This window comes from Lepidochelys kempii, chromosome 5 (assembly GCF_965140265.1).
Source record: "Lepidochelys kempii isolate rLepKem1 chromosome 5, rLepKem1.hap2, whole genome shotgun sequence".
Lineage (NCBI taxonomy): Eukaryota > Metazoa > Chordata > Testudines > Cheloniidae > Lepidochelys > Lepidochelys kempii.
Genome location: NC_133260.1, coordinates 132,152,649 through 132,177,873, shown reverse-complemented (window position 1 = coordinate 132,177,873; position 25,225 = coordinate 132,152,649). Strand labels below are relative to the sequence as shown.

Genomic DNA, 25,225 nt, shown 5'->3' with positions numbered 1-25,225 from the left:
CCCCGCGCCGCCGCCCGCCCGCTCCCGCTCCCGCTCCTGCTCCCGCTGCTGCTGCTGCTGCTGGGCACCTCGGCCCTGGCGGCTGCCCCGCCGTGCTCCTCCGCGCCGCCCGGCGTGGGCTCGGTGCAGGAGCTGGCCCGGCGCGCCGCGGTGGTGATCGAGGGCAAGGTGCTGCCGCGGGAGGCGGCCCGCCAGGCAGGGCTGGGGGAAGCGGGGCCGCCCCCCGCGGCCGGGGCCGGGCCCGGGCCCGGGCCCCCCTCCCCGCCGCCGGCCGCCAGCCCCAGCCCGGCACCCCCGCCCTGGGAGGCGCGGGTGCGGGTGCACCAGGTGTGGGCGGGCAAGGGCGGCGGGCTGCGGAAGGACTCGCTGCTCCGGGTGCGGGGCGAGCCCGGCTCCGCCTGCGGCCGGCTGAAGGAGGAGAGCCGCTACGTCTTCTTCATGGAGCCGCTGGACGCCGGCGCCGCGCTCTTCCAGGCGTCCTCCCCGCCGCTGGAGACCGGCCGCAACCTCAAGCGGGAGGTCAGCCGGGCGCTGTGCCGGGGATGTGGTAAGTGAGCCGCGCCGTGCGCCGGGAGGGCGGGCTGGGGATGGGGGGTCCGCGCCCGCCTGTCCGCTCGGCCCCCGGGGGCTTCCCTGGCCGCTGCCCGGGGGCATGCCACGTTGCTGGGGCTGGCTGCAGAGAGCTGCGTGGGGAGGGCGAAACTTCGTAAGCCGGCCCCACGCCCACTCGTGCCATCCAGCGGGCTGGGCGGGAGTTGGGGGTGCTCGGCAGAGGCTGTGTGAGAGAGCTCTGTGCCAAGCAGCATGTGCTTTGTCTTTGCAAATCAGTGGTAGTTGGTGAGGAGAGGCTTCAAAGTGTCACCAAAGCTGGGGTGCTGGCGAGCTGTCGATTTCACCTAGTAAAGGCCTTGGCTGCTCCCCTATCCTCCCGAGAAATAGGGGGGGGGGGTTAGAGGTTTGGGGGAGTCAAAGCCTGGATGTCTTGCTTCGATTTGTACGTTGCGAGTTTGGTAAAACAGAGGCGATGACGGAGCTTTAGCCCTCGGGCCATGAAGAAGAATTAAAGAGGAGCCCAGTTACAAATCAAGGGATCTGCAAGGTTGGCCCCCCGCCTCGGACTTGCTCCGCTCCGCTTTGACAGATCAGATAACTATCTTGGTTACGCCATGTGGGCAGCATGGCTATTTCGGTCCTTTCTGTTCTACTCCGATTGCAATCATCCTTGCAATCCGGTGATTACCTTTTCACAGAAAGGAGGCAAGATCTCTTCCCAGCCCCTGTATTACCATGGCTGCACATGACAACGCTCTCTAGACACAAATAAGCTCGCCTGGAGCCTATAGGATCCGGCCAGCCAATGTGAACTGTTTGGGTTAACTGGGTTGTTTTCGACTCTCCACCTGGTCATGTTTCATAACACCTGTAATTTACAGTCTGTCACTCCTCTTTAATTTGAATGTTTCAAGGTGATTCTATTGTGTGGCTGGGGCACGGATGGTTGCTAGAGCCCAAGCTGCTAGGATGAGGTGCTTATCAGCTTAGCTCCTGTATTTTTCAACTTTTTTTTTTAGTCAGACTTGGTTTTTTTCTCCTTCTCCCTCCCTTTCACCAGAGCAATGTAAAGCTGCCCCAGTGTGCAGAGGGGAGCTGTTCACACGCAGTGGTGCTGAGCAGGAGTGAGTGATGTTGGGATTCCCCAGCTCTGGCTGATAGATGTCACTGTAAAACAAGGGAAACACTCTTCAGGGGACCTGTCTTATTAGCTAGCATAAAAGCTGAATAATACTATACAGCAGCTTGTGTTCTCCTGTTGTAGAGTTTGAAGGTATGCCTGTTCAATCCTCCGTAATAACAACTCTGATATCATTAAATACATACAGAAAGGATTTTGTTTTAGCCACAGAATAGGCCCAGCTGAGAACTGCATGTAGAAAGTCAATACTGCTATGAACCTCGTGTGGTAAGAATCACTGTGTAAACCTTCACCCCCAGGATCATTTTGATTCAGAACATTATAACAGTATCAATGTCTAAAGAGTTTCAAATTTTCATGTCAATTTTTTCTGCAAGCCTTCAATGGCTACTTGAAACATAGAACCCATATTATCTCTGCGAGCATGGTTTTATTATTGTACTCAGAATGGGAAATATTTAGTTGGGCATTGTTCTGTGCTTATGCTTTCTAATCATCGCAATTCTGTAGCTGCAGAATCCTTCAAGCAGCTAAAACTATGAGCAATCAGTGAGAAAACAAGGTGATACAAACAGCAATTAACATAGTAGTTCAAAACAGGCAAGGACCTTGTTGTTGTTGCTGTTTCTAGTCTATACCCATGCAATGTGTGTGTATATTTACAGTATTTGTTTGCAGCCTGCAATTTGGCAAATATAAAGTAATTATAGGTTACCTTCTTGCTGCATTTGAACTTAAGAATATGCCTTGTGATGTCTGCTAATGGGTACACATACTGTTTTACATTTACTTAAGACGTAAACTGTGGAATGAATAAAACTGCCACTTTGGAATCAAATGCTGCTTCAATTACTCATGTAGGTAACCCAGTTCACTTCAGTGGAATTACTCCTAAGAGTAAAAAGATAGGGTTGTTCCCTTATTTTTGAAACCTTTCCTTTTCTCACGCATATTTATATGGTGCTGTTTCCCGCAGTATCTAGGCACTGAAATCCAGAAGAAAGAAGGACACGGTATTCCATATAGAAGTGAGCTCAGGTCTTGCCTTCCTAGGGTTTGGGTAATTGTCTTTGATTCTTAAAAAAAAACAAACCCCACAATTTTCTCAGTTCTCTAGTGATGGATACAGTGCGCAGAAGGCACAGTCATGCAAGGGTCTCTACATCTGGCACTATCTTTAAGCAGAGGACTGAGGTAAATAGTGATAATATATTTGGTAAATAACAGTGCATAGCACAGAAATATAATGAAATCGAGGAGGTGGGGAATAAATTATCTGGCTAAGAAGTTACTGACTGATCAGCAAGATTAGCAGGGGATGGGAGGGATATTCCCAGGCTTTGTTCCCTATACAAATAAACCACAGGAAATAATACACTGTAGTGATTGTATGGAAATGATGATGATCTGTACTGGTTTAAAAATGTCAGGCTAATTTAACATTATTTGGGGGTATTATCTAAAGACATTTAACTTGCTTTTTGGAAGCAACAGAGGGCCAAATCTTGGCTCCACTGAACTCAGTGGCAAAACTCCCATCAAGTTCAACGGGGCCAGGATTTTTCCCAGAGTTTTTCAGTCTCTGGGTCAGATCCTCAGCTGATGTAAATTGTCATAGTTCCATTTTTTACTTTAGTGGTGCTATACTGTTTTATAACAGCTGAGGAACTGGCCCTCTGTCCTTTTCTTTTACTTCACTGCTTTCTCTCCCTCTGATCCTGTTCCCAAAGAAATCAATAGCAGTTTTCCTATACTTCAGTGGAAGAAGGACTGAATGCCAAGTACTTTTGATTCTTGAAATCTTTTGACATTTACTAATATGGGGCCAAACTCTGCTCTTTCTCATCCAAGTAGCCTTTGTTCATGTAAATGCTCGTATTGCATTCCAGTTGAACTACCCACATGGGTAGTGTCTTGACGATTGGGCCTCCAGTCTCTAAGACTCAGATCCTCGAAGGTATTTAGGCACCTAATCCCCATGTACAGATTCTGTGAACTTTACTCATATGATTAATTATTACTCATACAAGCTGCACCATTGACTTCGAAGGTAAAGACTAACTCACATGAGTAAGGTGGCCACGTTGCCGTCTGTCATGGTAGAACATACCGTAGTGGGCTAAGCAGGGGAGGAAAGCTCAGTCAGGATCATTTTGTGGCATTCAGTTGGTCTACTTAGACCTGACAAGCCACATGGAGCCCCCTGGGTCTGTGCCGATCCCAAGGGATCAGCAGGAGACTAATGTCATCTTCATTGAGGCCCTGTGCCTTTGCCTTGGCTCTATACCCCCAATATACTCCCCACCCCCAACTCCCTGTCAACACGGCTTCAACAGGGCCTTGCTACCAGGGAATTCCCCAGACCATGGCTGGTCTCCTTACAGGGGTTTCCCCATCATAAGTTGTTTGATCTTTCCGAGATAACATGCCTGGGGCTTGTAGGGAATGAAGTGGCGCCTCCAACGTGGGTGGCTATCTATCCCTCGTTCCTAGCCTCCATCCCTTCCATGAAGTGCCATAGAATGTCTCCCCAGCTGGGTCTAGGAAAGGGGTGGGATTATGCTATACATTTATTATGGGGGTACAGTCTGGCCTAGGGTTTGCAGGATTGGGCTACATATGATCTAAGGAATGTCTCTATATACTTCCTTTTTAAAGGTATGCAGGATGATTTTCTATTTGGCCAAATTTTATCAGTAAAGCTAGCATCTCTTCTTACATTTCATTTTTTATTTGTTTATTTATTTAGGAAGTTCTAAAGGTTTACAAATCATTGGCATGTAATTATCAGAGACAAAACAATAATAATTACAACAGTGAGCTTTCGTTTAGAGAAACATTATGCATACAGTGTATTTTACTATCTTCAAGTGGTGTCTACAGTATACAGGAGAAATTTTTTTAGTATAATAAGAATGTGTATCAGCTTTGTATTCCTGTATGTCAGTTGTGTGTAGAACTGTTTTGTCATACATTCTGAGATACTGTATTCAATATTTATATAATATATAGCATTCAGCACTTTATAAGTGTAATGGCATTTAAAGTATATTGACTATAAGGAGATATTCACATTAAAATACTGCTGTGGGGATTTTCTGTTCAGCATTAAAGAGATTTTTACAAAGCTATATTAAGTGATTAGCATTAAGAATAGAAACAGTTTATATATACATATGCACAAATGTAATTTGCCAAAGTAATATGCTGGTCGTCACCAAAAATTATGTTTAAACACACAAATCATGATGTCTAAAATCCATCATGTGAGTGAAGCACTTAGTTTACTGAGAAGTGTAACTTTATTATTTTTTATAGTGTGGATATTCAGTACACACCAAAATAATTTCTCATCCGTGTTCACTAAGTAAAACTGAAATATAGTCATATGGGAAAACCCCTTAGAATACAAACAATTTAAAAACACATTTGAAGCTGAGTTAAAAATTGTTGCTTTACTGTTTACTCACACATGGGAGTATATTTTCCTCTTTATATGCTAGGTTGCACACACACTATTCTAATGGACATTACATACATACTCTGTTATACACAGAGGTTAGATACAATCCCTAAGACTGTGAATCATTTCAGTGAGGTTACCAGCCCTGTCTAAAGAATCAAAATAATACACTGTACATCTCACTGGCCTATACATGTTGCTAATTAAATAAAGGAGCAAAGCATATGAATATCTGTCCTGTACTTTAAATATGTTGTCCACTTACTATTTAAATTGATTCACAGTATTGCAATGCCACTTACACAAATAGACTGAAGTTAAAAAAAAATCAGATTTAAAATATAAATACCTGGCCCTCCCTTGTACTTATTATTGTTATTTAGCTATTCCTGGAATTACTGAAAATAAACTATATTAATAATTCATTTAAATGGGTATATGAATAAATATCAAATTGTGGCTGGATAATATTAATAATGTGTCTCTTTAAAGAAAGAAGATATACATCACTACCTGGAAATGATTGTTCAGAGTTCACATGCTTAAATGCTTTGCTGATTTGAGGCCATATTCATTTTTATATATTCAGTTTCTAATTTTTATGTATATATCAACATTATTCTTGTATAAAGGATATATTTTATATCAGGTGTACATATATAGACAGATGGACATATGCACACATCATATATATATGTACAAGAATAAATACAGGGGGAATCAGGTATTTCAAAGACATTTGAAATCTGGTTTTTCTCTTCACTTCAGTCTGTTTGATTCACATTATTCCAATGACACTTTAAATAATCTAAATAGTATCATATGTAAAGTGTACGATAGACATTTCTCTCTCTCTCCCTCATATATGATTATAATTTATGGGCAAGTTACATAATAAATATTTAAACTTAAGTCTTCACAGTGTATGTCTTCCCTAAATTTAGATTAAACTATAAAGAGTTAACTAGTGTAAACTCTTACTTTACTGGACAGACTTTAAGAGCCCCATCATTTCATTATGGAGACTGTGGAAAATTCTCTACACCTGTCTCATGACTGACTGTGCTTTATGCTCCAAAGGGTTACACCCACAGAAAAATTTAGCAACTTGTGTCAAAACCCGCTTCAAATCCTCTTTGCAAATTAATGTTTCCTACAGCAACCTATGACACAAAAGTATGCGTGCATAAGAACCTTGATCTGCAAACTCTAGAAAATAATATGTGATCTGGAGAAATGAGGGCAAAGGCAAAATACTATGGGCCAGATTGTTACCCCCCACACATCCATGGAGGAGGCTATAAATAATGGGTTCTTTTGGTTATTTATTAATTGAGACATCAACTGGTCAAGCTCAAGTTTGGTTTATTAATCGAAGACTAGAAGCAGCATAAACAGAAAAGTACTGTACTGGGGCTCTGTCGCTCATCTTGTTCTGAATTATGATTGTTTCAATGGACCTTTATAGCCAAGGTGGTTTTCCTATATTACAATTTGCGGTTTTAACTAGGCAGCTGAGGATCAGTCAGCCAACAGGAAATGTAGACAGTTACATTTCCATTCATATTATCCTTCATATTACCCAGCGACAAAGAATAAAAACAGCTTCAAGCTACTTTGACATGGGTTCAGAACAAGTCTTTAACCAATCGTTATTAAATGTCATATTCTGTCATGTTTGCCTTTCATTGTTTTTTCCTTTTATAATGTTCTTATCCACTTACTCTTTTCTTGTGGTTTTCATTACAGCTTTATAACTTGTTCTTCCAGTAGTCAGAGTCAATTACAACCACAGAAACAACTTTAAGCAGGCTGAAAAGATAGGTCACAGAAAGGTCATGCATCTCCATTCTCTAAGCAACAGAAGTGTAACATACTCAAAGTCATATTCGCTTTTAGTTCCTGACATAAGCTGTGAGGGGTTCTGGGAGCTCTTAAGCCAATTAGGACTGTGTGAAATTTGGGGAGGGAGGGCATCAACGTGCCCTTTGTAACGTGCGGGGAAAGGGCAGGCCAGCGGCTTCAAAATATATGGTTCTTTTCAGTAACATGCATTAGAAAGTGTTCAGATTCTGAAAGCAAAGTTATGTTAAATGTATGCCTATGTTTTATTAGATATATTTGGTCCTCATTCTGCATTTTTTTTCTCAGGCAAAATTCCTGCTGAAATCAAAGATGGTGTAATATACAGTCTGTATTTCTATTGCCTGGATTTTCAAAATGCGTGTCGTCACAGTATTTGTTTACTATTTTTAAACATATTTTTATGATGAGTTTTCAAAAACCTGTAAGAGTAATACATCTTTTTTATCATGATATCAACAAGTCTGTTTATGGCAACAGCTACGATTCCTTTATAAACCACCTACTTTCTATCAGGACCAGTTGTCTGTTTTTTAACAGTTATATGTATGTGTTTTTACTTCCTTTGTGCAAAAGAGCATTTGGTAGTATAGAAGAAGGGAATCAGATTCAGAACAGTGAATATGGATTCAATTAATTTTTGCAACAGCTGTCTAAAACACATCCAGTCCTTTTGCAAGGCCATTCCTTCTCGTCTTTCACATTTGTTATTTAACTATGCTGAGCTGTCTTATTAGTAACTGCTGAAGAACAGTTAATTCTATTGTTCTCAGAGCTGAAAGATATATAATTATTGAAAATGTAGTGACGCTAGATTGCATCTACCAGTGGAACAAATCAGAATGTATTAATATCTGTCATTTAAAATATTTTGCAAAAGCAGCTGCCATAAGTGAGAAGCTTTCAATAACAGTTGTGTTTTTTTAATAATAATTTTTCACATATAAAATATTTTCTATAGTAATTTTGTAAAGGGGCAGATTTGTTACAAGCTGTATCAACCATTTAAATCTAGTAGTTTACATGCAGGATATTACCACTACACTAAAATGAAATATTTGGTACTCCTTGTGTAATTACTCCACTAGTAATTGCCCTAATCTCACAGCAATGTGCAAATGAAGACAAAGGCAGAATTCTTCTCCCATTTCAAAAAACAAAAGAAAAAAAATCCATTATTTCTAGTGATTACCGTGGGCTCGGTTTTGCATCCCTTATTCAGTGAATTGACTCACATGAGGTCAGTAGGGCTCCTTGTGTGAGCAACAGTGAATCACATAAGTAAGGGTTACAGAGTTGGGGTCTTCAATGGACATTATTAACAAAAATTCTGGCATGTTAATTTTTTCTGCCACTGGTGGGAATAACATTGAACATAGGTGTCACATTTTTGGCTAATTTTCAATAAACAATTTGATCAAATGAAGCAGCTCAATTTTGTAGCATTTAAAGCCTGATTCTGCTGCCCTGGAATCAATAGGTGCTTTGCTTGATTACGCAAAGCACTTCAGCGCATGGTTGACTTTAATCATGTGAGTAGTCCCAGCAATGAGACTAAAGTTAAAGTTAAGCATGTGAATAAATCTTTTTCTGGATAGGGGCCTTAAGCACATTTTGAAGTGCTTTGTTCAATCACGGACTTAAATAAACATGCATAAATCCCATTGAAAATCAGTGGAAGTTTTTTGGGCTTTACTAGATACATTGGTTGTATTGCATTAGAACTCTAAAATATTTGGAACAAGCTGATCCTGAAAATATTGGGCAACATTATTTTTTTATCAGGTAGGATTTTGAAAGTGTTTGAACTTCCAATTTACATTAGGGTCTGCTCGTGTCTCCATTGATGTCAACAGCAAAACTTCCATTGACTTTCCCTGACAGCAGGAACAGCCCTTGAAGCTATAATTACAGTCCAGCACAAATTGGGTAAGAAAATGGAGTGGCCATTTGTGACATATTAATGAACATGATTCTGAAATTATTTTTCTCCCATCACATTTGGAACACTGAATTGCTGGATCTTTAGGCTTATGTGTATATTAATTCAGGGACATTTTTACATTTTATTTTTTAGATCAAAGGTTTTTCACGATTTTTTAATACATATATATATTTTAACAGGTGTATATATACAAAGCATAAAATAGCAGCAGTAACAACATATAGTTCATGTAAGGTGAGATTATGTTTTACTATGAAACACTAGTCTTCAAAAGCAAAAACATGGTGCCTTTCTATTAATGGTAAGCTGAATGATTGTTAAGGTTACTGAAAGTCATCAGTTACCAACCTGCTAGTATACCGCCAGCTGGTGATGAGATCCTGTGATTGAGTTTCCTTTTATATCAATTTGAATAAAAGAAACATGGAGCAAAGATAGGTTAGAGAGTATTTTCCAGAGGCACAGAATGTTTATGACAAAGTTACTGTATCAGTGGAGCTGTTGTGAGGGTCTCAGATGATTAATATTTTCCAAAAGATTGATTAAATATGAAGAGTGATACCTTTTTGCAAGGTGAACAGATCACTTGTTAAAGATTAGGTATTTGACATCACATTGATAAATACATGGTTCAAATGACCCTGGGTGTCATATTTAAGCAGACCTAAATCTTACTAAATGTATCAGCATCTGGAAAGCAAGATATTTTCTCTCAGACATTTTGAACCCTAGCAACATAAGGGGAATAAACACGTCAGAGGGCTGTTATTCTAAACATTTGTGCTGAGATTTTCAAAGCCACCTAGGGAATTTGCATGCTCAGTTTTCTTTAGGACTCCCAGTTCCTATTAAATGTTAATAGGAATTGGTAATCCTAATCCCCTAGGTATCTTTGAAAACCCCATCCTTATTTGCTAAAGCAGAGGAAAATGGGAGTGGCTTGCAGGTACATACTGGCCATGCAACACACTGTTATATAAACACCCCAGTATGGGTTTTGACCGGAGCTTGGTTGGATTATGGGTGCCAAGGAAGAAAAGCTGGAAGGTGAATGTCTCATATAAATCTCTTCTCATTACTGGCTGATATTAGTAACCACTTTCATCTGACCAGAAGGGACTTCACTGCTTCACAGGTCATTGGTAAGAATTACAGAAACCAGTTTGTCAGCTGGCATACCTGGCAGAGCTCCAGAGACTTCAACAGAGCTATACTAATTTACACCAGCACAGGATCTGGCCCAGGGAATTGTAGAAGGACATTGTCATCCCCCCGCCCCCCTCAAAATAAGTGGAAAAAGCATAAAGTACAGCAGAAAATAACTTGGCTCATGTTTTTCATCCAAGTATCTTTGTTCATCTTGTGTGAAAACCTTTCCCCATTGAGGTCAATGGGAGTTTTGATTTTGACTTCAATGGAATCAGGATTTCAACCCTTCAGTTTGTTTGGGATCTTCTGAAGGGTATTTTTCCACTATACAAATGTGAATATTTTCATTTATTGACAACAGTTAAAAAGATCAGGAGGAAAGTCCTGTCATTTGTACATGCAGAGAATTCCTCAAAGGAGTGACAATTGTAAGAAAGATAGGGAAAGGGAACAGGAATAATAAATTTAAGGGCAGCCTGTATCAGTGGAAACTGCCTTGAGTATTTTTAAATATAAAATTTTAAAAAAATTATACAGAAGACAGAACTGGTTTGTTTTTAATATGAGTTTTATCCATTCTAACTTATTTAGGTGCCTAATTATGATCCTAGGAGCAGGTTTGAAAATTGTGGCTATACTGCACTATAGCTGAATGTGCAGACTAAATCACTCTATTGACTAAATTTTCAAAAAGGCCTCCCTTTGGTGGGTGCAAGTAGCATCCACACCTTTCCTCCCCCGATTGCATTGCATGTGCCTATCAGAGTGCTCGTGCTACTAATTATCTGATTTCCATGGGACTTAAGTGCGTGCGAAAAATTAAGTACATTCTTAAATGCTTTTCTGACTATGGATGCTTGACTAAATCAGAGCCTTTGAGAGCATGTAGAGAAAGAAGTTTCCCTTGCCACGCGTGGCTAATTTTTTGTTTGCTTGTTTGTTTGTGACTCAACCTGGCTGATTATCTCAGGGGTGTGACTCATAGCAAACATTTATAAGAAAGATATTTATAGAAGGAGGACAATATATTTTTCTTGTCTTCCTCTTTTGTGCAGGGAATATTTGTTCTCATCACTTCTCTCAATATTTGCACTAATAATACAGAATAACCATTGACTTCTGTGCAGAGGTATTGATTTCAAAAATCCCTTTGAAAAGTCATATTAATCTATTTAACTTCCAGACCTTGCTTCGGAGGCTCAAAAGAGTCTCCTGACCATTTTCAGATGTGTGATCACCTTTTGTCTCCCTTAATTAAGGTTTCACAACTTCCTAGCTTTCCCCCTGATCCTGAGTGAATCAATCTACCATGGTGGTTTAACGGTCCCTGAACTTTAAAAATGACGACGTAGCTCCGCCAGTTTGCACTTTGTTTCAACTAACACAACTCCAAGTGTATGCTTGTGTGTTCGATATCTTGAGCCTTGAATCTCAGTGAAGCTATTTAAAAATAAAAATCAAATACTAAATTTGTGTAGCGTGTGGCTTTCCAACACTTCAGGCTTGATTTACAGTACTTCTTTTTGTTTGTACAGGTAACTCTATATACACGTAAAATACCCAGGTATGGACACAGGCTTTATTATTATATGCAGATAAGAACACAGATACTGTGTTTCCACATAAGAATATACAGAGGCAACTGATGCATATTTATTATACACAGCTATTTGGTGAAATATTGTTATAAATGGATGAATCTAGAAGAAGCTGAGGTAGAGTTTTTATACACATGTAGGTATATGGGTGTTTGGTGCAGCATGTAGACCCTTGGGCAGGCAGGTGTTATGGGAGATTAATTTCTTTCTAGATAGAGGACAGTGTAGCTGTAGCTCAAGGTCATTATATTTTGTTTTTGTTTCTGGCAGGTTATAACTAACTCACTGATTAAAGTCCAATGCTTTTCAAACCTGCTTTGTTTCTCTGGTTTCAGAGTAACAGCCGTGTTAGTCTGTATTCGCAAAAAGAAAAGGAGGACTTGTGGCACGTTAGAGACTAACCAATTTATTTGAGCATAAGCTTTCGTGAGCTACAGCTCACGTCATCGGATGCAGACTGTGGAAAGTGTAGAAGATCTTTTTATACACACAAAGCATGAAAGAATACGGGTATTTTTTCATGCTTTGTGTGTATAAAAAGATCTTCTACACTTTCCACGGTATGCATCCGATGAAGTGAGCTGTAGCTCACGAAAGCTTATGCTCAAATAAATGGGTTAGTCTCTAAGGTGCCACAAGTCCTCCTTTTCTTTGTTTCTCTCTTACCAATATTTTGTTTTGCCAGACTGTAACGGTATGATTTTCTCTTGTGATATATTTTTCCTGCTGTTATTTAATATTCAGAATACATCTTTTCATTTATTGTTTGGTAGATTTTGGGGGAGAGTCTGCCAGAACATAACACACTGGATTTTTTTGTGTATGTCAAATGGTTTTTTGTAAGCTTCCATTAACGTATGACTAAAATGTTTGGCTTTGTGCACACTCTCTGAAAATGTATGTGTTATGACCCAGTTGTCTTTATTCTCTCTAGCAAGGGCTTTGGCTACTTGAGTTTGTTTTGCTGATGTTGTAGAGTGTATTTACTTTCCATTAGAATTCATTCCGTGATAGTGAGGCAGTGGTGGTGTGTGAATTCTGAAGCACGTTTATCTGAAAGACATCTTTTATGGTACCATGGAATTCTGCTTCCCATATTTTTTTTAATGTGCTGTGAGTTCTCTATTTCAGCATTAACCAAAGTTATGTACAAAGTGGTCTTAGATATTAGGTGTACCTGCTTTTCTAAGTTTTTGCACTTCGCTTGCAAGTTTGGATTCAGGTTGCTGTATACCTGCCCAGGCCATTCTGATATGCCGGTAATCTTGGACCTATTTATAAAAATCTGATCTTTGAAGGGTACATGGGATAACCTGGGAAATTACAGACTCGATTAGTCTAATTTTGATCCCCGGCAAAATAATTAAAAAGTTGATACAGGAATTGATCAGTAAAGAAATAAAGGATGGAAACATAATTAATGCCAGTCGGAATGGGTTCATGGAAAATAGGTTCTGTCGAATTAACCCAGTGTTGCTCTTTGATGAAGTTACAAGTTTGGTTGATAAAAGTAATCGTGTTGACATAATATTTTTAGACTTTTGTAAGGCATTTAACTTAACCTTTCATGACATTCTGTTAAAAATAGCACTACACTAAAGCAATGTAGCACATAGTTTTTAATCCATTTAATACCTAACTGATAGATCTCAAACCCTACTTGTTCATGTGGGAATCATCAATGATGGAGGGTGGAACTTCTCGTGGGGTTATAAAACAATCAGTCCTCAGACCAACATTTTTCAATATTTTTTTATCAATAATCAGTAAGAAACAAAAAATCATTGCTGATAAATTTCGCAGATGACACAAATATTGGTGGAATGATAAATAATTACAAGGACAGATCACTGATACATAGGGACTTAGATCACTTCAAGCTGTGTGCAGCCAAACACTACGCATTTGAATACAGCCACATGCAAAGTCACATCTAGGAACAGAAAATGTAGGCTATATTTACAGGCAGGAGGGACTGTATTCAGGGGTCATAGTAGACAACCAATGAAACATGAGCTCCCGCCCGGTATGATGCTGTGACTAAAAGGGCTAATGTCATCCTAAAATGATGATGATGATGATCATCATCATTGTAATGTCTGGGTGCCCCAGTCATGGGCCATGACCCGATTGTGCCAGGCACTGTATAAACACAGAACAAAAAAGACAGTCCCTACCACAAAGACATTTACAGTGGAAGTATAAATAGAGGAATATTGAGTAGGAGTAGGGAGCTGATATTACTTCTCCAGACAGTATTGGTGAAACAAATACTGGAATAATGTATCCAGTTCTGGTGTGAATATTTTAAAAAGGATGTTGAAAAATTGGAAGTAGCTACAAGAATATCTTGAGGGCTGGAAACATGGTTTATAATGAGAGACTGAAGAACCTTAGTCTACTAACCTTCTCTTCTATAAGGTAAAGAAGTGATTTAATCATGATCTAAGAGTACTTTCACAGAGAGAAGATTTCTGGTAATAAAGGACTTTTTAATTTAGAAATATTCAATCTAGGAAGTTGAAGCTAAAAAAGCTCAAAGTAAAAATAGCAGTAAGGATAATTAATCATTGCAACAAATTACTAGCAGATGTAATGGATTATCCATCACTTGAAGTCTTTAAATCAAGACTAAATGTCTTTTTAAAAGCTATACTCTCATTTAACCACAAGTTATTGGGCTCAATGAGAAATCACTGGGTGAAGTTCTGTGGGATGTGCTATGCAGGAGCTCAGACTAGATTATCACAATGCCTCAAAACCTGTCAATCTACTGTTGAGTGCGTTGTTGAAGTGGCCTCAAATTTAAAGTCTGAAAGAGTTGATTGAAGTGAGTGTATTCTGCTTGCATCCAGCTATTATCTCATGGATAAAACCAGACATGTACTCTAGGATGTTGACAATTTTTACATTGTGAGTTTACTTGACAATGACATTTTTATGTGTTTCCAAATACTTAAGATCTGTGTGTGTAGGTCACATCCTTCTCTGTGGTGTTCGAGTGCTAGGCAAAATTAAACGGTCTTTATGAATGTCTAAACAGAGACCAGATATGTCTTTTCTATTGTTCTTCCTAGAGGTAGGAAAGATTGGTCAGAACTTCATTTAACTCTTCTTGTCCCTTTATGGTTTTTTTCCTCCATGTCTCCACAACTGTGAAAGCAGATAAAGTGGTGGGTGGGTATGTTTGATGGGTGTCGGCGAGTGTGTATTATGGGAAGGCGATATCAAAAGAGGTCTTGTATTTTGTCTTAAAGGTGTTCAGATCAAACTCATTGTCCTCAATTCTCCTGCCAGCTAGTTCCACATTCTGCCAAAAATTCTGTGTGTTTTACTTCTAACTATTGTGAGTTTCATTGATCCTGTAGGCGATGGCTACCTCCGGTGGCTCTGGAGGGAGAGGCAGTCTCTGAGGTAACTCAGTCCCAGCCCATGGAGAGCTTGGTCCAGGAGCTGATTTCCTTCAGGCATGGGGAAAGCTGGGGAATGGTGTGAATTGTACTTAAGGAGAAGGAGATGTATTGTTGGGGCCAGGATTTCAAAAGTGCTCCCCACACAGCAACCGCTGATGTTTTTCAGGGGACCTGCTGGGGCTCGTCACTTTTAAGTACGTGGCCCATGAGCATCATCTGTGTATTTGAGGCAATGGGCCAATATTTTCAAAGGTAGTAGCCTCAAGTTTAAAATGTGTAGTTGCTTAACTGGTTTGATTTTTCAGTGCTGTCTGCAGCTCCTGTGAACACCGTGAGTTTGAAGAGCTGGCATTTGGAAAATAGTACATTCTTGTTTTAAAGGGAGGAGACTTGGCATGGAATTGTACAGCGCAATAAACATGGAGCCATACAATACCATTTTTTTCAGGGAAGAATCTGACTTTTAACTAATTTAACCATCAGTTCTACACTGTTCCACTGAATGAGAAGTAAACTAAGAATGGATAAGGAAAATAAGAGGAGTGACCTTTTCCAACTCTCTTCCTTTCTCTTGCTATGTTAGTGATCAGCACTAGCAGGGCTGCAGCATAGCAAAGACTGCCAAGCACTGCAGGCTTTTGCCACTGGAAGTCTCTTGTAACCCAGACTAAAGAGAATCATAAAAAAAGGAAGACATTCAGCAGTGAAGAGATTCCTAGAAGCACAAACCTTTCACTTAAAATACAGCGGCATGCTGAGCGTTTCTTTTCCCATTATTATTATTTATCACGTAACTAGGCTCCTTGTTAATTTTGTAATTTTTTATCATAATTCTTTGGCATTACTGTTTGTCTGAGAAGCGTTAGAGGTTTCCAATTATATGACATCTGCCTAAATAAAATTGAAAACTGGGATATAGTTAGTAAATAACAAGGAGGTATTAGGTCAGATCTATCTCAGTCATTACTTTTTTCCAGAGTGGATTATCTTAACCCTAGCTTTATCTCTCAAATACATAGATAGGGATTGTCAGGCTTTGCTGATTCTCTTGTTTCCACATTCTTCAGTTACCACCAGCAGCTTCCTCAGGGACTCTGGTTTTTTGTTGTAAATACCGATGAGTGATTAATGTACTGTTCTTGCCTTTAACTCCTTCACTGTAGCTCCATTAATTTAATGGCTTAATATGACCTATTGTTCCCTTCTGTTTAATTCTGTTAATTTGTTCCATTTTGAAATTAGGTTACTATGCAGCCAGATACCAAAAGCATCAATGGCAGGACATAACAAGCACTGCAAAAAGAACCTTGTTTTTTATTTACAGTGTTGTAGCCATTGCTGGTCCCAGGATATTGGAGAGATGGGCAGGAGGGGTGTGTGTGAGGTAATATCTTTTATTGCACCAATTTCTGTGGGTGAAAGAGCTTGTTACCAAAAGATATTACCTCACCCACCTTGTCTCCCTTGTGCATTACTCACTTTGCTCTTTAACCTATTTCCCATAGTGTCCTCTTACAGTTTGGGGTCATGTTCATGTGGGGTGCAATTCATAGTTTGATTTTGAAAGATTACCACTCAAAAATATTTAATATAAAGAAAGTCCCTCCCGTAGCAAAGAAAATGTCATTTGCTTTTCCAAAAGATACAGTAAATAGAAAATCTAGTCAATATTGTCTTGATTGCATATGTCACAGGAGTACTCTAAAAAATGAGAGATGTTTGGTATATACGTAAATAGCGAGTTAATAGATCAGGTGCCCATAGATGGTGTCAAGAATATGCAGCATTGTTCCTAGTTTTTTAGGACCAGTAAAACTTTCTTGTTCCTGTGCACTGTAAATGTCTCCTTATGTAGAGAAGAACTGCAGGTAAAGAGGGGCAATTGTAAGACAAACTGTGAAAGACCTGTCTATAAACCACAGAGCAGTTTTATGTCATTTTGTTTCATGTGTTTATTGTCATAAGATAATTTACTGGTGATTCGATGACCAACCGTAGGCCATTAAAATGTTGCATGATGGAAGAGTGGCGGTAAGGCTGGGCTCCGTTTTTGCATTTAAAGCAAGGATTCAAACTTTGTATTGCATGAAAAGTGTGGTGTATCCTTCTCCATACATGCAGCACACAATCCGTGAGTAAAGATCGAATTTTCTGAGGGTTTTCCGGTAAATCTGTTAATCGGTTTATGAGTTCTAATGAGTTAAAAACGGTCCCTCAACGGCAGTTGATATTTTTAGTCTCATGATTTTTCAGGCCCCTCAATCTTAAAAGCTAGAGACTGTAGAAGTCAGAAATGTATACACAATGAAATGTAGGTTCTCTCTCTGGAAATACGTTAAAATGTTCTTAATTAATTACTCATTGGCTGCAGGATTGCTGCTAATGCTGCAGCGGCTTGGCCCCTTCATGTGCATTGCCATTGCAGCAGTTGAGGCGGAGGTGTAGGGACTACAAGGAGTATATCGCATGTGCCCTAGCCTAGATGCAATGGTGGCAGGTTACGGGGAGCTAGGTCTTATCGTTACAGTGGCTGTGGTAATGGTGAGCATGCCCATGGCCTGAAGCTTTCTCAGTGAACTGCTGCCAGCTCCGTCCCAGTCTAAGGGTGGGCTGAATATGCTAACAAGCAAAAGCTGCCAGAGCATTTTTTGGTGGGCCTGCAAATAAAGTTTTTGTTGCTCCACCAACCTTAAACTTCACTAATTCCTGGCCATTATGGTCACACCGCTGTGCATTTGGGCTGGTGCCAGGCAGCTGGGGAGAGTCATCAAGATGTCTCTTTAGGATGCACACCAACTGTAATTGATTCGGTTTAAGAGCAGTTTTGACAACTTTGAGTGTTCAAAGATCACAAGTCAGGCCTCCCCAATAATCCGAAGATTGGTTTAAAAGTCATGACATTTAAAAAAATAATAAATTGGGTTCTTTTTATCTGCCTTCTGAGCTTTTAGAGTCTTTATAGGTCATTTGTTCAAAATTTTCTTAGCAACTAAGAAGCCTAGAAACTTATTTTTTTAAAAACAAAAGCTAAGATTCTCATGTAATTACATGATAACAGGAGCTAGGCTTCTAAGAAAAACACAAAGATGGTCAAACTCACCATAAGATTGTGAGAGTTATCAGCACTGTTCCCCTATCTAGGAACAGAGAATCGTGATTTTAAACAGTCTATCAGTTTGACAAACAGGACAAGGTGAGATTTCCAGACAGGCTAGAGCATAGTCTTCACTAAGAGAAGACCGTATAATCCAAGTACTCAATTAAAACACCTGCAGAATTATGGCACACTTCATTCCAGATATTTGGTACTTAATGTTTTCTTCTTAAATTCTCAGCTTCTGGAGTCATTAAGTATTGCAAGAGTCCTGATTTTGGTGCAAGCTGGTAATGCTGTATTAGTCTAACCCACCTGCTGCAGAAGCACAGCACAGCTGCACATGCCCTTCATCCCTAAACAATTGGTTTATGTTGGTTTATGATTTCAAGGTTCATTAAGGAAAGAAGCCAGAAATTGACTATTTTTTTAAATGAAAGCTTAGATTCAGTTTAAGGGGTGCCAAAGGCTGAGTCATTTAACCTGGTGCTTGCATGAGTCCCCATCTAGCATGCAGTACTTCTTCCTCCCCCTCTCCAATTTATGTTTCCCCAGAAGCCTTTCAGTATTAAAAAAATAAAAAACCTCTTTCTATTGTTGAGCCTTTCCATTTTTGTTTGTATCCTTGGTCTTATTGAAAGATATAAGATCACATTTGGCAGATTAGAATGTGTTTGCCTAAACCAGATGTCAGTTTTTGAAACGAAAGTCTAAATACAGTACTTTAAACATCACATACTTTGATTTTAAACTTGTTTTTAACCTTGTAATATACCTGATTGGCACATGTTGCAAAATATTTTTCTTGGAACAATTCCTGTTTATGTGAAAATAATTGAAGTAAAATATATTGATTTTTCTTAGAATACTTCAGAATTTCATCATGACTATTTTCAAGGCTACTGCAAACCTGGTGTTAGCATGTATTGTAGTTAAGGTTATCTGTGGGCTGGATTCTGCAAGTGAACGAGCACTCTGACCCTGATCTAGCCAAGCACTTAAACACATGCTTAATTTTAAGTCAGTGGGGTTACTCACATGCTTAAAGTTAAGTACGTATGTAAGTGCTTGGTTGGATTGGGGCAAAGTGCCAAGCACTTTGCAGGATCAAGACCTATCATGGTATGTTAACATTTTTCTATCTCGGACTGGCACCAGACTTGCACAGGAAGAATGGTTAGTTTGCATACAATTTCTACATAAGAATTTTCACTATGGCCCCACAACAGCACAGGGGGCATTTACCAAGATCCTCAGAGTGGTAACAGTGATTGTAAGATCACGGAGTGTAAATCTTTTTCCTTACTTAGACAACATCTTGATAAGAACCAGCTCTAGGGAAATTTGCCATCAAAGCAACACATGAAAGAATCCTGGAGTTAAAGAATCCCAGATTTATTATCTACAAAAGCAAAAGTAGCCTGATTGCATCGTAATGGAATACATCACGTGTTCTGCAAGGCAATGGTCTAGGGGGCATTTCTTCCACAAGAAAGAGTTACAAATCTCCAAGATGTGACACCAGAGATACTCGTGCAAAGTCTGCTGTTTCCTGGAGTTATGGTAATCAGTCTGGATGCAGTACTATGAGCAAGAATGTACATGTGCATCCTTCATATTTTGAAACACAATGGGCACCAAGGGTAATGACCTTGCAGTTCCAAATTCAGTGGCCCAGTCATTGAATTGGCAGCTAATGAGGGCTGTATGATCAAATTCAGACACATGTAGCTTGTGTGTGCATCTTTCCATGGAAGTCCATAAACCAAATTTGACAGTGATGTGTAAATGGTAATGTAAGCTACCTGGTGGGTGTAAATTTGTCATAAGAGGTTCAGTTATGTAAAATGAACCAATTTGGGATTCAGAGGGTATGCGAAATTAGAGTAATTTATACACCAGTGGGGCCAGATTCTGTTCTCATTTACACCAGTATAAATCTGGAGTAATTACAATAAAGCAGTAAGTTAGTCCAGATTTAACTGGTGCAACTGAGATCAGAAACTGGCCCCATGAAGGCAAAATGGAATGTGTAGCATGAAAATCATGTAGCAGGAGGATAAAAGTTAAAGGAGAGGGCCTTGTTTGCCTTAATCCCACTCTGTTCCCAAAAATGCCAGGGCCGAAGTTAGCTGTAGTATGAGCTGTAGCACCTGTTTGTGCCAGGGCTGAATTTTGCTGACACGGAATGACAAATGGTTCTAAATTGGGCTAATTTTTCACACCCACTGATCCAAATTAAGCCTGATATGTAGTTTACACCATCACTTACACCATCACTGCATCTGTCCCACCCTGCTAAAGGAGACCGCCTTTCAAGTTCCATTACATACAAACAGCAGAGGCACTGATTAACATGTTGAAAGGATGAGTCCAAGCCACAAAAATTGGATCTAGATTTTTGAACCCTTCAAAATTCAGAGGTGCTGAGATCTGGGATTTGATTCAGGCCCATTTCGCTTGCAATATTTTTCATGAGATGGAATCAGGAATCAAAAAGAAAAAGAAAATGAGCATCAGTAAATATGCATCTATTTCTTAGAGCTAACAGCAATACACCAAGACCACATATCCCTTCAGAGCTAGTTGGAACAATACCATGTGCTGCTAATGGCATATAACATGACAAACTTATCATGGCCCATAGATGAACTAAGGAAAACTAGAGCACTGTCACTTCATCAAAAAGAAATAAAATTGTATCTGTATGCAGTGAAACATCTTTAATTTGCTAAAAGCCAGACATATAAAATGTGATGTTAATATGTAAATGGACTGGTTTTCATTAGGGAGAGTGGGCTCTGTACTAGGAGATGTTGGATTGGATCACACAGATGAAAGGACACCTATAAGTACATCTCTTTGAAATCGCTAGGAACACAAAAAGCATCTTTTTTTAGCATTCTAGAACAGTACAGCAGAAGTCTAGGGAGGAATGCCATGTTGCAGGTTAGGTCAAAACATTTAATATACACTTCTTCCCTCCCGCTGCTGTTTGTTCTGATGAGAACACTGCAGAAAATAAAAATGCAGGACACAGGTTATACTGAAAATGCCAAACTGGCCAGGCTGGCTCCTGTTTTCAACACCTATAGCAACATTAGCACTTCTTCCTCTTATGAAGAGACAAGATTGTCTGGGGCCCATTGCACTGAAAAATCTCCCAGCCTAAATATGTTAGCTTGGCTATTCAAAAGAAGAACCTTGTCAAAAGAAGATATTCTGAGCAGTGTTGTATTTCACAGCATACAAACAGAGAAGCTAGATACAACAAAAATTACTCTTTCTGGAAGTTAGCAGTGTACCACTACTTTATTTCTGAGAATTCAGAATGATAATACACAGAATCCCAAAACAGAGAGAGACAAAGCAGGCTGCTCCCTAAAAACAGCGATGCACAACTCACCCCACCTTGCTCTAGGCTGTCTGTCTCCAGACTGCTATTCCTACCTACATGCCTCCAGCTTTCACCCTGACCACACCACACGATCCATCGCCTACAGCCAAGCTCTGCGATACAACCGCATTTGCTCCAACCCCTCAGACAGAGACAAACACCTACAAGATCTCTATCAAGCATTCTTACAACTACAGTATCCACCTGCGGAAGTGAAGAAACAGATTGATAGAGCCAGAAGAGTTCCCAGAAGTCACCTACTACAGGACAGGCCTAACAAAGAAAATAACAGAACGCCAGTAGCCATCACCTTCAGCCCCCAACTAAAACCCCTCCAACGCATTATCAAGGATCTACAACCTATCCTGAAGGACGACCCAACACTCTCAAATCTTGGGAGACAGGACAGTCCTTGACTACAGACAGCCCCCCAACCTGAAGCAAATATTCACCAGCAACCACACACCACACAACAGAACCACTAACCCAGGAACCTATCCTTGCAACAAAGCCCGTTGCCAATTGTGCCCACATATCTATTCAGGGGACACCATCACAGGGCCTAATAACATCAGCCACACTATCAGAGGCTCGTTCACCTGCACATCTACCAATGTGATATATGCTGGCTAACCTAGTGAGGAGGGCTTTAAACTAGGTTCACCGGGGGAAGGAGACCAAAGCCCTGAGGTAAGTGGGAAAGTGGGATACCGGGAGGAAGCACAGGCAGGAATGTCTGTGAGGGGAGGGCTCCTGCCTCATACTGGGAATGAGGGGCGATCAACAGGTTATCTCAAGTGCTTATATACAAATGCACAAAGCCTTGGAAACAAGCAGGGAGAACTGGAGGTCCTGGTGATGTCAAGGAACTATGACGTGATCGGAATAACAGAGACTTGGTGGGATAACTCACATGACTGGAGTACTGTCATGGATGGTTATAAACTGTTCAGGAAGGACAGGCAGGGCAGAAAAGGTGGGGGAGTAGCACTGTATGTAAGGGAGCAGTATGACTGCTCAGAGCTCCGGTACGAAACTGCAGAAAAACCTGAGTGTCTCTGGATTAAGTTTAGAAGTGTGTGCAACAAGAGTGATGTAGTGGTGGGAGTCTGCTATAGACCACCGGACCAGGGGGATGAGGTAGATGAGGCTTTCTTCCGGCAGCTCACGGAAGCTACTAGATCGCATGCCCTGATTCTCATGGGTGACTTTAATTTTCCTGATATCTGCTGGGAGAGCAATACAGCGGTGCATAGACAATCCAGGAAGTTTTTGGAAAGCGTAGGGGACAATTTCCTGGCGCAAGTGCTAGAGGAGCCAACTGGGGGGGCGCTTTTCTTGACCTGCTGCTCACAAACCGGGTAGAATTAGTGGGGGAAGCAAAAGTGGATGGGAATCTGGGAGGCAGTGACCATGAGTTGGTTGAGTTCAGGATCCTGACGCAGGGAAGAAAGGTAAGCAACAGGATACGGACCCTGGACTTCAGGAAAGCAGACTTCGACTCCCTCAGGGAACGGATGGCCAGGATCCCCTGGGGGACTAACTTGAAGGGGAAAGGAGTCCAGGAGAGCTGGCTGTATTTCAAGGAATCCCTGTTGAGGTTACAGGGACAAACCATCCCAATGAGTCGAAAGAATAGAAAATATGGCAGGCGACCAGCTTGGCTTAATGGTGAAATCCTAGCGGATCTTAAACATAAAAAAGAAGCTTACAAGAAGTGGAAGGTTGGATATATGACCAGGGAAGAGTATAAAAATATTGCTCGGGCATGTAGGAATGATATCAGGAGGGCCAAATCGCACCTGGAGCTGCAGCTAGCCAGAGATGTTAAGAGTAACAAGAAGGGTTTCTTCAGGTATGTTGGCAACAAGAAGAAAGCCAAGGAATGTGTGGGCCCCTTACTGAATGAGGGAGGCAACCTAGTGACAGAGGATGTGGAAAAAGCTAATGTACTCAATGCTTTTTTGGCCTCTGTTTTCACTAACAAGGTCGGAGCAGACTGCTGCGCTGGGCATCACAAAATGGGGAAGAGATGGCCAGCCCTCTGTGGAGATAGAGGTGGTTAGGGACTATTTAGAAAAGCTGGACGTGCACAAGTCCATGGGGCCGGACGAGTTGCATCCGAGAGTGCTGAAGGAATTGGCGGCTGTGATTGCAGAGCCATTGGCCATTATCTTTGAAAACTCGTGGCGAACCGGGGAAGTCCCGGATGACTGGAAAAAGGCTAAGATTGTAGTGCCAATCTTTAAAAAAGGGAAGAAGGAGGATCCTGGGAACTACAGGCCAGTCAGCCTCACCTCAGTCCCTGGAAATATCATGGAGCAGGTCCTCAAAGAATCAATCCTGAAGCACTTGCATGAGAGGAAAGTGATCAGGAACAGCCAGCATGGATTCACCAAGGGAAGGTCATGCCTGACTAATCTAATCGCCTTTTATGATGAGATTACTGGTTCTGTGGATGAAGGGAAAGCAGTGGATGTATTGTTTCTTGACTTTAGCAAAGCTTTTGACACGGTCTCCCACAGTATTCTTGTCAGCAAGTTAAGGAAGTATGGGCTGGATGAATGCACTATAAGGTGGGTAGAAAGTTGGCTAGATTGTCGGGCTCAATGGGTAGTGATCAATGGCTCCATGTCTAGTTGGCAGCCGGTATCAAGTGGAGTGCCCCAAGGGTCGGTCCTGGGGCCGGTTTTGTTCAATATCTTCATAAATGATCTGGAGGATGGTGTGGATTGCACTCTCAGCAAATTTGCGGATGATACTAAACTGGGAGGAGTGGTAGATACGCTGGAGGGGAGGGATAGGATACAGAAGGACCTAGACAAATTGGAGGATTGGGCCAAAAGAAATCTGATGAGGTTCAATAAGGATAAGTGCAGGGTCCCGCACTTAGGACGGAAGAACCCAATGCACAGCTACAGACTAGGGACCGAATGGCTAGGCAGCAGTTCTGCGGAAAAGGACCTAGGGGTGACAGTGGACGAGAAGCTGGATATGAGTAAGCAGTGTGCCCTCGTTGCCAAGAAGGCCAATGGCATTTTGGGATGTATAAGTAGGGGCATAGCGAGCAGATCGAGGGACGTGATCGTTCCCCTCTATTCGACATTGGTGAGGCCTCATCTGGAGTACTGTGTCCAGTTTTGGGCCCCACACTACAAGAAGGATGTGGATAAATTGGAGAGAGTCCAGCGAAGGGCAACAAAAATGATTAGGGGTCTGGAACACATGAGTTATGAGGAGAGGCTGAGGGAGCTGGGATTGTTTAGCCTGCAGAAGAGAAGAATGAGGGGGGATTTGATAGCTGCTTTCAACTACCTGAAAGGGGGTTCCAAAGAGGATGGCTCTAGACTGTTCTCAATGGTAGCAGATGACAGAACGAGGAGTAATGGTCTCAAGTTGCAGTGGGGGAGGTTTAGATTGGATATTAGGAAAAACTTTTTCACTAAGAGGGTGGTGAAACACTGGAATGCGTTACCTAGGGAGGTGGTAGAATCTCCTTCCTTAGAGGTTTTTAAGGTCAGGCTTGACAAAGCCCTGGCTGGGATGATTTAACTGGGAATTGGTCCTGTTTCGAGCAGGGGGTTGGACTAGATGACCTTCTGGGGTCCCT

At 41.0% G+C, this 25,225-nt stretch overlaps 1 protein-coding gene across 8 annotated transcripts in view; it reads left to right on the top strand.

The window, feature by feature from the left end:
* Positions 1–279: 279 nt before the first annotated feature.
* Positions 280–25,225, top strand: part of NRG1 (neuregulin 1) — a 707,377-nt gene continuing 682,431 nt past the window's right edge. For 6 of the 8 annotated variants that reach the window (XM_073345927.1, XM_073345922.1, XM_073345924.1 and 3 more), the window contains exon 1: positions 280–547. In XM_073345927.1, the coding sequence (XP_073202028.1) occupies positions 439–547 (109 nt within the window). In that variant the 5' untranslated portion in view covers positions 280–438. The remainder of the gene's footprint in view (positions 548–25,225) is intronic. The other 2 variants (XM_073345928.1, XM_073345925.1) reach the window with 2 other exon arrangements.